General features: G+C 32.4%; 1 protein-coding gene across 2 annotated transcripts in view; it reads left to right on the top strand.

The window, feature by feature from the left end:
- The window catches only part of CBP (sarcoplasmic calcium-binding protein), a 72,813-nt gene that overhangs the window by 40,625 nt on the left and 17,957 nt on the right, over positions 1 to 14,231 (top strand). For both annotated transcript variants that reach the window (XM_088231173.1, XM_088231172.1), the window contains one exon: positions 5,580 to 5,837. In XM_088231173.1, coding sequence (XP_088087299.1) covers positions 5,580 to 5,837 — 258 coding nt within the window. The remainder of the gene's footprint in view (positions 1 to 5,579; positions 5,838 to 14,231) is intronic.

Below are 14,231 nucleotides of genomic sequence, written 5' to 3'. Positions count from 1 at the left end.
CCTCCGGGATATTGGATACAAAATAAGCTTTCCTACGCGCGGTAAAAATAAGAGTATTAAATTATTCGGCAAAGTTACTTGAAATGTTTTCTATTGTTATTTTGTATATTGTTTTGATTATTTTGCATATTTTTTTGATTACCTGTATATTGTTTTAATATGTCAATAAATATTTTTGATTTATATATCGAAGAGTCCCGACTTAACACGGAATTTTCTAACAAGTCGGGACATAAAAAACATATAATTGTGTCTATGTAAAATTGTGTATTTTGTGCATTAAATAAAATAAATAAATAAAATGTACGAAAAAATATGATAATGAAATCAAACTACTTTGAACGACGTCACTCGTTCATATGAATCAACCAATGATACGAGAGTTGTGGAAGATTTCCGGTTTACACCGTCAACGGACCATTTGACCAACGTGAGAATAACCTGTTGATATGCAGTATAAAAAGCAAGAAATATCTTCTAAATTTGAAGCGACAGTGAGCGAAGTCTAAACATTTACCGAGCTTATGACCTGTCGTTGGCTGGTTTAAGTGGTCACTTTACACACGGTGTAACATTCACCTTTCTGCCTATGTTTAAACATCCACATTTTCTCAACTCTTCCATCTGTTGACGTTTGTGAAGCAAAAGAGCTGAAACCTTTATCATGTGGGTGAGATTCATCCGGCTGAACCAATTAATATTCAAATAATAAATGAAATCCGGTACCTAAATACTTCATTATGTTCTAATTCCAAAAAGTAAAATAATTAATTTTCAAATATAGAATTATTTTTTCAAATGTCAAACTCTGCGTTTCTGACCAACAGGGGTGCACTTTTATTAAGAAATGCTATTTTTAGTATTACCAAAAATCCAATAAAAAAAAAAAAAATGCGTAGAAATTATAAGATATTTAAGGAAATAATCAGATTGGAATCCATAAAAAACGAATGTTGTTTGTAAAAATTCAAAATCAAACTTTTTTATACACAAAAAAATTACATCCTTCCAGTTTTTTTATATATGGATTCTCGTCAAATGCAACCCCGGTGATGGATAAAAAAAACATTTACGCTCCTAACTTTTTTCTACTTAATAAATTAAAGATTTTAAGAGATATAAAAATTATTGATATCTAAAGCATTAACTTTGTGGTCAAATATTTTACTTGATGTTATGAAATTTTTGTAAATAACCACTTACCGACGTTTCTATGTCTACCGGTTTCGATACTATCCGTCTCTTTGTCAGGACACCAATTAAACCAACATGCAAAACCAACATGAAACTATACACCTTCACCATAGTTGTTGCACAAAAATGTAAAACAACACGACATGCATTTTAATAAGCACATGCACTGATTAGGAAAGCTGTTAAAAATATGAATGTTGCTTTGAGCAATAAATTAACAAGGGGGGGGAGCTTTCAATATAGTCCTTTGTACGATGTTCCACTGTAATGGTCCACTCTATTAAACCATTACAGTGGAACATCGTACAAAGGACTATATTGAAAGTTTGTTTAATTATTGATCAAAGCAACATTATTTTTTAAAGCTTTCCTAATTAGTGCATGTGCTTATTAAAATGCATGTCGTGTTGTTTTTATATTTTTGTGCAACAACTATGCTGAAGGTGTATAGTGGGTTTTGCATGTTGGTTTAATTGGTGTCCTGACGAAGAGACGGATACGTATCGAAACCGGTAGACATAGAAAAGTCGGTAAGTGGCTATAAATATGCTCACAACACATTTCGCTGAAAACCGCACGTAAATCGGTCCAGTAGTTATTCAGTCTATCGAGAACACACATACGAACATTGCCTTTTATATATGTATGTAATAATAACACGATCAGGTTAACGAAGTTATTCGTAAACTTTATAGCAGTTTGCACTCACTTAAAAGATCACAGAATTTCTTGCCAATTAATGTTAAGCAAACATTAGTCCTGAGCTTACTTCTTCCACTCCTTGACTACGCGGATGTATGTTATCCAGATGCTAACTCTGAATTGCTTGATAAGTTAGAACGATTGCAGAATATCTGTATTCGTTATATCTTTAATCTTCGCAAATTTGACCACATAACCGAGTATCGCACGCAACTACACTGGCTCAGTATCAGGCATAGAAGAAACATTCACATTATATCACTTCTTCACAATATTTTAAATACTCCCACTTCGCCTGTTTATCTGAGAGAGCTCATCCAACCTCTTTCACAACACGGACTATCTCTTCGTTCTAGTAACGAGAGAACCCTTTTAATACCCTGTCGTTGCTCTAATTTTCTTGCCTCCTCTTTCACAGTAGTAGCCGCTCGATTGTGGAATAATCTAATGTTAGAGACGCCCTTTATTTACATTTAAGTCAAGATTGAAATGTCACTATCTAAATATTTAAATTGTTCCTTTATCTTTCTTCTTTCCTTCCCATCCCCTCTCCTCTCTTCATAGTATAGTGTTATTTTTTTAATATATATATTTATTTTGATTAATCTTTGCTTTTAATTTTTGTACAAAATTGTAAGATTCAATATATCCATGTATTTATAATTTTTTCAAACTGAACGGTTTGGGTAGGTAGGAAGAAATTGCCTTAAGACAATATGCCCGCCCTTATGTGTATATATATTGTCTATGTATATAAAGTGTCAAATAAAATTAATATGTAGATGCAGTTGTAGTATTTAACACACCTAATTATTATTTTGTATTTTATCATTGCACGCTACTGCTGGCGTACTGGTATAATAATATGTATTACAGTTTACTGTCCTCAATAATTCTTATCAACAGACTTCATGAAACAGAATATCGCAATACAAATAAATACGACTATTGTTTCACGATTATTTATGTTTTTTTGAGCACATGTGCATAATTTGTTATGACTTGTGACATAAATAAGCATAATGGCCATATTACACGTTTTTAAAAATTTATTGAAAATAATAGTATCGAGGGGCTTCCGAGATGAAGACATTGAGGTAATGGGGCATAGCTTATCCGATCATTTCTCTAATACCGGTATTTTTCCGATATTACAATTTGAAATATCGGTATTTCTATATTTTTTCGGTACTTTTTTTTATTTTATTTTAATTTTAATTTATTTAGGAAACATACAGTACAGTTACATAGTTTAATATTTTACACAGTTAGACTCAACTCATTAGAGTTGGTCTATTAAGACCAGTGAAGTTTCCATAGTATACAGTAATTATACAGGATGTTATTTAAACCCTGTCTTATCCGAAACCGCAATGATCAGTATGGGCAAGAAGACATATTAGCATATTTAAAAAATATTTAGGACAAAGAAATTTATAACAAAATAAAATATTATAAAAAAACAAATGGTTGCTTACTTCTGCAGGGGAGAAGTGAGGGAAGCGCGGCGCAGTATCAGACTACCCTCTCACCCTCCTCGTTTCTGCCCTGCAGAAGTAAGCAACCATTTGCTTTTTTTGATATTTTATTTTTAAAAAAATTATTCGTTTAATAATTTTAATGTGCCAATATGTCTTCTTTCTCATACTGATCATCGTGGTTTCGGATGCGACAGGGTTAAGCAACCATTTATTTTTAAATATTTTATTTTTTTAAAAAATAATTGTTTTAAATATTTTTTAAATATGTTAATATGTCTTTTTGTCAATACTGATCATTGTGGTTTCGGATGTGACAGGGTTTAAAGAACACCCTGTATACATACCTTTTGTTAATTGTACACTTTGTTAATTTAAGTAGATTTAAAGAATGTTTAGGTTAAGTATTACTCATTAATGCCAATCTATTAGGGCTTACTTAAGCCTATTGATTGGCTTAAAAAATAATAAAAATAATATTAAAAAAATAAGATTTCGGTTTATCTGATCATGCTACGTCTTTCTTGGTCGTCCTCGCTTTACGAAGTAGTAAATTATTTTGTTTACTCGACAGTATTTTATGAAATAAGGGTCTATGGACCCTTATTTCTTTAAAATTGCAATTTAAACAAACCCGATATTTCCCTATTCCAGTTACAAACAAAATCCTGCTCTTTAGACCCTAAACAAATTGAGTATTCGCCCATGTCCCGAATTGGCCGATTCGTATCTTCGTGATGAGGTCAGCCGCCAGTGGCCAGTGGCCACTCGCTGCTGATTTTATTGTACATATTTATGAAGTATATCTGAATAAATAATTATATTGGATAACGTAAATTACACGTATTTATTAGACACTTTAAATTTTATTTTATTAGAAGATCGTAGAAAAATAAATGACCTCCTTTTTTATTTAAAATTTTAAATTCGGAGCTCGGTTGTTGTGAACTCCTGAATCTCATTAACTTCAAAATACCTAATCGAGTCATTGTTTGCAACTACGAGGACATACGTAGCTACTAACTATGCACGACACTCTCCGATTTTACATTCCTTAGCCAACAAATTTACTTGTGAAATAGACATTTTTAATGCGACAATTATCCATTTTAAAACGTTCTTAAATGCACTGTTTGAAACTAATTATTAATGTCGTAATAAAACTTTCTTTTTCATACAATTCTTTCTCTGTTTTTGATGTGTATTATAATTATCTTATCTCTTTCTGATATTAATTTATCAAATATTTTTGTGTACCGTATATTATATTATTATCACATATATACTTACTGTTAACTAATTTTCATTATTTGTTTTTAACAATAATTTGTTGATACCATTTTTTTATACTTATAAGTATATGAAAATGTATTTATTTTTTTGTTTGAATTCTTTACAAGTTATTTACAATTTGCCTTTTAATTCAATTACTTTTCCTATATCCATTTTTTTTTCTTTTTTACTATGTAAAGTTTCACCTTTTATTTTGCATGGCAGTATGCTTCTTATTGTTTCTACATGTATACAAAAAAGCGTTGTTTATCTTTTTAATTTTTACGCACTGTGTTTATACTTACCTGTATATTTCTTGTAAATGCCCCTTGGGCGTATTGTAAAATTAAATAAAAAAATATATAAAAAAATATTAAACCAACGGACCCGACAGACGTTGTCCTGCCCAATCGTTGGTTTGCCTGTTATTATCTTGGAAAAATACTTTTCATTGATGAGTAGGTACCTAGGTAATTGTTAGTGATTAAGTTCCGTAACCAAAAACTGTTAATATTCAAATATTGAATTTAAGTAGGTACTTGTTTATGGTTGAATTCCAAAACATAAAATAAATATTTTTTGCTAACGTCGAACTCCGGTCTTCTCACCAACAGAGGGGTGTACTCGTGTAGGAATACGATTTTTTTAAATGTATTGAATTTAATGTTATTTTAGTATTACCAAAATCCAGTAAAAATAAATAAATGGGTAGAAATTATAAGGAATTTAAGAAAAGAATCTGATTGAGATCCACAAAAAAAATGTTGTTTGTAAACATTAAAAAACGAACTTTTTTTATACACAAAAAAACAACACCTTTCCATCTTTTGTAAATGCATTCTCCTCTAATGCAACTCTGGTAGATCGATGAATCAAACATGTATGCTCCTAACTTCTTCTTAATTTCTGACTAATTTTCTCCTTCTTTCCCAGCAAAGCGCGCCAGCCAACAGCCGGCGCTGCACGGGCGACAGCTGCCCCATCGACATGGCGCGCCTGCGCAGGAACAGCGGCGGCGAGGGCCGGGGCCTGTCCACCAGCGCCCCCGCCAACTACGGCCTGCTGCTGCGCCGCTTCAGCAGCAGCGTGGAGGCGGGGGAGGGCAAGAAGAAGAGGAACCGGCGGCGCGAGGAGCAGTCGGACTCCGAGTCGGACTCTGACTCGGAGGTCGACAGCAAGGGGGCAGAGAGGGTAAGGAAAACATGTTTATGCATACAAAATTATTATAAAGGAAAGTAGAAAGACGCAATGGTATATAGTAGACTTGGTGGGAGTGGAAGCGGGAGAGAGGTGTTTATAATCATCTTTACTTCGTATTTAACGTCCATGTATACAGCGGAACTATGGAACAATTATACTCAAGCAGCATGGAATAAATTAAGGGTCACGTATAATATTTCATTCGGATTGCCTAGGTATTGCAGTGCCTCCGAAATGTTCACAGCGGACGGGTAAACACCTTCGCTGCCAAAGAGCCTGGAGCCTATGGGAACGCCTGAAAAGCTCTAATAACGAAATTCTCCAAGCCACTGCAGGGTGGATCTATTCACCGTTGTTCGAGCGATGGCGGGATATGCTAAGACCACCATAAGTGCTGCAAATATAAAATTTTGTTTTATGTTCATATTTGTGTTTATTGTTATATATGTGTTTATATTTATGTTAATGTTTATTTGGTAGAATTGGATCTGCACTATGTAGCCATTTTACTGGAATAAAATAAATAACAATAATAATAATAATTGAATTAGATTCAGTGATCGTTTGAAAGAAGACAACTTGTCATCGAAACATTATGGGCACGCACTTACGCTGCATTTTTACCGTTAACAACACCGCGTAAGGCACACTGGAACTGCTCGACGTCAGAATCTCTATGTAGGGGCACAAATCTTCGTGTCCCTTGTCAGCTTCAGTTCAGTTACCTTTTTGCTTTATCTCTCTCTAAGACTTTCAAATACCCACATAATATACATTCGTGTCACGGTTAATTCATTCAGTTTTGTACTTAATTGAAACGTTTTATTGTATAAAATATCTGCTTCTCCCAAAATTTCTATGATTTTTGACCTAAATTTACATACATTGTCAGAAAAAATATCAGCCTTGGTAAATATATTGTTCGCATATTCTAGGTATTGTAGATTGTTTCAAATAGTTTTTTGACGCGTTATCTGTAAAACAGAAGATTTTATCTTGTCGGTCTAGGTGGCACACGGAATAGAAGTCTTTTGAATAGGTTAGGAGAATCAATTATTATTTGTTAATTTGAATAAATATAATTGGTCTAACATTATTCTTCGATTTTTAAGAGAGTTAATTCCATGGTACTGCATACTTTCAGCATGGTTAGAGAAGTTAAAATTCAACCAGCAGATTTAACAAATATTGCAAGCGTCCTCGATGATTTTTAAATAATTTCTTTATAATGGTATGCATGGTAGGCAAACGCGCCAACCACTAAATACACTACAGGGCGATTTATCTCCATTTAACCCTTTTGTAGGATTTTTTCCTGAGAGTATCTCTGTTTGAGAATTGTATTATATATCACCAATGTGTACTCACCAAATCAAATACAAGGAAGCTCCAGTAAAACTCTCCGATCGGATGAGAAGCTCCGAGGTACGAAAAAGGTCAGGAGAAACGGACGTACATAGTCGAAAGATTGGCTAAGCTTAAATGGCCATTTGCGGGACATGTTGCTAGATTGAAGGACCAACGATGGACAAAGGGTAGTTGGGTGGAGACCTCGTGAAGACTAAAACAGCGGAGGGACATATGGAGAAGTATGAGGGAGGCTTAGCTTTAAGAATAGTCCAGGAGCTCAATCACAGATGGCTATCGACATGCTAAAAAACGTGCTAAGTATTTGAGCGATCACCACGAACAATCATGAACACGCTGAAGTTAAAGCGGTCGCATTGCAAAACGCCATAGATAAGTTCCGTATCCGTAGTCCGTGGTCAAACGTCAAATCAAAAAAGTCAACACGCGTGTAATCTCGTGCCGGTTTGTTATTTCGTTTTCAAGTTACAAACAATTACTATGGCGACTGCTTTTCTTAACATTTGGCTTGCCGACCGCCGGCTAAATGCATCGAGAAAAATTGAAAGAAGGCGTGTGCGAGATTCAACCAATCCTCTTGAACTGACCGAAGTTGAATTTCGTTTTGTAACGCGACCGCGATAACTTCAGCGTGTTCATGATTGTTCGTGGTGATTGCTCAAATACTTAGCACGTTTTTTAGCATGTCGATAGCCATCTGTGATTGAGCTCCAGATGGAGCGTAGAATCATATTAGAATACATCGGACTGTGTCCAGAAATCCCACCACTCTGCCCCAACTTCGCCGCGTTGTTGCCAGATTGCGAAAAATAAAATCGTAACACAAATGTAAGATAATTTTTTTAATTTTTTTATTTCCCTTAAATTGTACTGTACACGCGGAAACATTGATTGACACAACAGAGTAGATAAGTAAATGGTCATTTGATAAGAGTAATTGAATTAATGAACTTTGAACTTTAAAAATGTATTAATTTTATTTCACCTAAAGCGGATATTTTTATGTCATGTTAAATAATACTTGATGAGCAAAGTAGCGTAAAAAAATTGACAAACACTAACGAAATGACCATTTTGTTTTCTTCGACAATCTGACAAATGAAAAAAAAAATTAAGTAATACATTTGCTACTTATACATGCATTTGCCACCTCCACGTAACATGTGATTCCATTCTGTTTCTTTTTGGTCCCAGTAGTATTTCTACACTTTAAATCGACTCAACACAGCAAAGTTGAATTCAAATCAGGAGTTGCGTACTAAGAAACTAATGGGTCAAAACGTAAAACTACTCCTTTAAGAGTAGTTTAGTCGCCTTCTGTTTGATGCGCGTATGCGGTTTCTGGACTATTCTTAATTCTATGGTGGAGGCTTATGTTCAGCAGTGGACAGGAATAGCTGTGTGATGATGGTTCTATATCTGCCTGAACACAGAAAAAATGATGCAATAGTTTTTAAAAAGAAAAGAAAATAATAATGAACAATACCAAAACAAAACACCTTGATAATGCTTTATAGCTTGATATTGCACATTGTGCATAAGGTGAAGATTATAAAAATTGTTTATAAGAGTTACTGATGTAAGGATTTCGCCCTTTCCGCAATGTGTAGTCATATTGCCATCACAACAAAGAGCCACTATCACAAAATGGAGCAACATTTTGATATATTCTGGTTTACCTTGACATGCCTATAAAAAGTACTGGTTTGAATATTAATCGCTGTTGGTGTGAATTTTAACATGTAAACAATACTTTGTTAAATAAATACTTTTGCAAATGTAATTTAATAACTATGAGTGCCTACTTATTAATTAAAATCTTTGACTTAATTTGTTTTTTGATGCAAATACTGGAAAAAAATAGAAAAAAAAGAAAAAAAATTGTTTCAGTTTTAATTTCATATTTTAGGTACCTAAGTGAACAATTGGGCATTAAAAGGTGAAAGAGAACAAGACTATAAGGAAAACAAGAAATAACAACCCCTATGAACATATTTTTATATAATAATGAAAGTTGAACTTTAAATCTTTAAAAAAAACGAAGAAATCACCATTTGAACTTTAGCTAAATTACACTTTTGACAGAATATGTGCAACTGACTTTTTCTTTAAAATTTTATCGAAAATTTTTACCCAGGTGGCGATTTTTAAAATAAATTATACTGGCTAGTAAGTATACAATATAATAAACTAGTCCCCGAGTGATAAACATGTTTGAAATCACTTTTATACACCGATTATCGGTATGTAGCAGATCGTCTACATTTGGAATTGTAGGGTTAAGATATTTCAAGCAACCTTAGGGCCATTATCAAGTTATAATTTATATCAAAACTCAACAAGGCAATACATAAATAAATTTATTTATTTATATTATTTTATTTATTTGGATAACCAACAGCTATAATTATCTCATATTTATATAACAAAACAAATAACAAATAAGCCAATTACAGGTTTTCACAAGTAGCATCACAGTAAGTTAAAAAAGATTCTCGAACATAAAATGAATAGTAATTAAATGTAAATTTAAAAGAAAAGAAAAAATACTACGAGTTATTTCGAAAGCAAACGCTGTACGTCATTAAGATTATTTGCAAATAAATCTATGTTAAATGATTTATTTATTACATTAAAATTATTAAAAGTTCGCCATAAATATGAATTTTGCCTATAATTAGATGAAACAAGAGGTATGTGAAGAAGAGGGTTATTTCTTAAAACTTAGGAAGGAACATTGATAGAAAGTTTGCAAAGTAGTTCAGGACAGTCAATTGAACCAGAGGCAATTTTAAGTAAATAAATTATATCCGCTATTTTACGACGTTTTTGCAGAGGCAATAGGTGATGTTTTTTACATATATGAATATACTGGTCAGATTTAAACTCAAACTTCAACCGGAAACACATGAACTTTACGATTTTTTTTTTAATGTTTTCAATGCGTGATATCTGCACATTGTACATATGATTCCATATTTGTGATGCATATTCTAAGTTGCTTCGCACTAATGTACAGTAAAGGATTTTAAGTGTCTTTGTCATAACAAAGCCAAGCGCACGCATAGTATTGTCAAAAGGTACTCCCAAAGGTTTGCTTTCAACCTAATGAAATATAGCCCAAACCGAGTGAGTTATTACAGCCCTTACAGGAATGCAGATTGAATTAATAAATAAGCTAGAATTGCTAGAATGAACCTTTCTGAAACTTCTAGATGTAGGTTCTGCAGTGCAGATGAGAAAACACCTGTACGCATTCTACGTGAATGAGATGGCTTTGTCACAAAAGATGCCGCATCCTGAGGGAACCACTGGTTAAACCTGGGGATGTTAGAGCGCTCGCCCCTTACCCATTAGCCCGATACTTTAAGGACCTAGGTTTGGAGGATGAGATTTAACAATATTAGAGCGCCCGCCTTCTAATCTTAAAGAGTATTTAAAGATCTAAGCTTGGAGGGCAAGAACGAAAGAAGAACACAGGTCATCACAGTAAATTGACACAGGTCCCAGTAATGTCAGGAGCTTATAATAATACATTTTATTCCCAGTAGATACTAAATTTTATTCCTAGTAGATAATCAACCTTAAAAACACGAAAATAAAATTTTTAATTTGCATAAAATGCATACAACGACTTTTTCCCTAAATATTGGGAAATTTTATTTATATGATATCACCTTTTTTAGTATGGCACCACAAAATTTCAACTGTCATTTACATTGCGGCAAAACTGTTTCACACTTTTATTTTATTTTTACATTATGTTTACAACTTCAAATAACATATTGCCAAATTTATAAACTTTCTGCATCGTAATTTATTGATGTAAAGACTTTATTCTTCCTAAACATGGGTCAACTGCATGTCACTATTTAGTAAAATGTCAAAATTAGACACTTAAACAAAATAGTCAATTACACTGCACCTACTTTGAATTTAGTTTGAGACAATAATTTACACGTTTTTTTATTTACCTCGATTTTATTCTCCATTCACGCGGCGGCGCGCGGCTCGTTGTCTTTTGACAGGTCAAATGAGTTTAAAAAAAATTTCAACGTAAAACCGGGGTTGTGAAAAACGTGAAAAACGTTAATTATAGTCCTTAAAATGTAAGATGATTAGAATGACAGTTGTCAGAAAAACTGACGACATAACTTTGTAGTAACGTCTAAGGAGTGATTTATATTGACACGCGAAAAATCATTAGTATTTGGGAGGTTAATTTATTTTTTTATACTATTATTGACATATAAATCAACATCAATTTTATCACTAATTAATTTTAATTTACCGAAAAGGACAACTCGGCAAACCTACCAATATTGTGGCAACAACACTTCGACATCATATGGTAAAAATGCAGTCATCAATAGACTTCACTCTCTAGGCAATGAGTACCAGGACGTTGGTGACTCATTTTACATGAAATTTAGTACATTTAGAACGGCTCTTCTTCTTTATTTCATTGGTAATAGTTCTAGGTAACTATTTGTTACTATTGTTACTTCTTTATTAGTGTTTTTTTTTCTTTTTTCGTTTCTTTTCTTGAATTAATTTATAAGTACAATATATTTCTCTTCGTATTTTTTTTTACATCATTATATATTTTTAAACATAAATATATACTATTTACCTAAGTATTAGTTTTAAATAATAATACATATATATATATATATTTTTTTTTTTAATGTTATTAAAAATTGTTTTCTTAGTTTTTTTTAACTGGTTCAAAGTATTTCTATAATTTTTTTTTTTTATCGATAATTCTTTAACTGATAATATTTTATTATTTTATATAGTTTATCTTTTTTAGACTTTCTTAATTTGTAAATTAATAATATTGTTTTAAATGCTCTGTATTACTTATAATTATGCTTACATGTATGTATATTTAATTGTATTTGTAACTAATATGTAAAAGGCACTGTGCCGTTTATTTCAATAAAATAAAACATAAATTTATATAATCAGCTTTAAAACTTTTTGCAAAAATGTTAGAGATGGGACAAATTGATCGAATAAAAAAATAATTCGTTTGATAATGTTCATGAAAAAAGTATAAATGTCTTATTTTTGGTGAATAATTGTATTCAACACACTATAATAGACTTGTTTTTGCGGTTTTTTATCAATTTTTGGAAACAGTTTCATGTTTGCATGAAAAAACTGATAAAATCGATTTGATCGGGACATGATCAGTGATCAGTAATTTCTCATCACTATTGATTTGAGTTTGACAGCTGTCATTCTAATCATCTTACATTTTAAGGACTACAGGGAGATACTTGAATGAGAATGTATGGAAAAAATAAGACCTAAATATTATTATGTGATTTGACACCGTTGGACTTCTTTCTTTGGGGATATTTAAAAGAAAAAGTATGCGTCAATAAGCCAAGAGCTAAAGGATGAGATAATTCGGCACATTAATGTCATTGAACCTTAGTTATGCCTCAACGTCATTGAAAATATGGACCATCGGATAGAGGTATGCCACTGAAGCCGTGGCGAGCATTTGGCCTATATTTTATTTCACACATAATTGTGTTGGTTATTATCAAAATTGGTTAAATCCTGACAAAAAGATTTTTCAGAAACAATGTTTTTCTGTAACGGATTATCGCAAATTCGATTAATTTATTAAAAAGACTAAATCTCGATGTTACGTACGATTAAAATGTATTTTATATAAACGAAATAATAACAGATTAAACTGTATCCATTAAAAATAAAGATTTATTTTAGATTTCACCAAGATTGATATAATGATTCGACTAGTTTTGTAGAAATTCAATAATAAATGTAACAAATTTTAATTGATTCCGTCATTTCTCGTCTATGTAAGGGTTGTCAATACTTATTATGTCTTTAAAAATGAAATTAAATGAAATTTAACAACAATGTTTGATTATGTCCAAATGCTTGCAGACTATTTAAATTTATTTGTTGAAATAAATTTAAATATGAACAACTCCCTAGGGAGGAAATCCAGCCAGTCTGCAAGCATTTGGACATAATCAAACATTGTTGAATTACTACCTGGTAAAAGAAGAAGTATAAAAATTGGAAAATTGTTTTCAGGCGTTGCCTAGTAGGTGATTTGGTTCAGCCGGATGAATCTCACCCACGTGATAAAGGTTTCAGCTCTTTTACTTCGCAAAAGTCAACAGATGGAAGAGTTGAGGAAATGTGGATGTTCAAACATGGGCCGAGTGGTGAATGTTACACAGTGTGTAAAGTGGCCACTTAAACCAGCCAATGACAGGTCATAAGCCCTGTAATTGCCCAGACTTCCATATTCCCTTCTCAATAATGTTTTCCCTCTCTGTTGAAATAAATTGAAATTTAACAAATTTAAAAGCAACGAGTCATCACATGCTCTCTGTCAAATGGAAACTAGCGGCCATATTGAACAAATGCGCCACTCCGATTGGCCACATCGGATATTGCTAGTTTTGAAATAAAACATGCTATGAGTGATGCTGATTTTGACATGAAATTAAAAACATTAATTACTTTAGTAAAACGTTGGATCTTTCCACTTTAGATATATCTATAAACAACCTGGGTAATTCTAATATTTTTAAAACAGAATTTTTTCCCAAAAATAGATTTTACCGATTTTTATATCCACCAACACAATTATCATAGATCTTTCTATCATAATGAAAAAAAAGATAATTCTCTAAAAACTTTTTGTTTTATTTACAATTAATACCGCGTGTTATGGTTGGAATACCCTTTATAAAAATATATTTTTTTTAAATAGTACATATATCCAGTTAAACTTTTTCACAAATATAATGAGAGTAAAAAATTATGAATTATGTCCTTATGGTGGTTTCACAGGATGAATGGATCCACCCCTCAGTGGCTCGGAGAAGCGTGTTGTTGGAGGCATTGCCATTGGCTCCGGGTTCTTATAAAGCACCGACTGTCATTTTTCAGAGTTCTTTTTCTTCCAAGAATATCATGCGCTCCACCATCCAGCAATACCATACCCCCTCTTCCTTCGTT

This window comes from Micrasema longulum, unplaced genomic scaffold (assembly GCF_059751315.1).
Source record: "Micrasema longulum isolate JH-2025_06_02 unplaced genomic scaffold, ASM5975131v1 h1tg000858l, whole genome shotgun sequence".
Taxonomy (NCBI): Eukaryota; Metazoa; Arthropoda; class Insecta; order Trichoptera; family Brachycentridae; genus Micrasema; species Micrasema longulum.
Note: the sequence above shows the minus strand (reverse complement) of the source record. Positions and strands in the feature narration are given on the sequence as shown.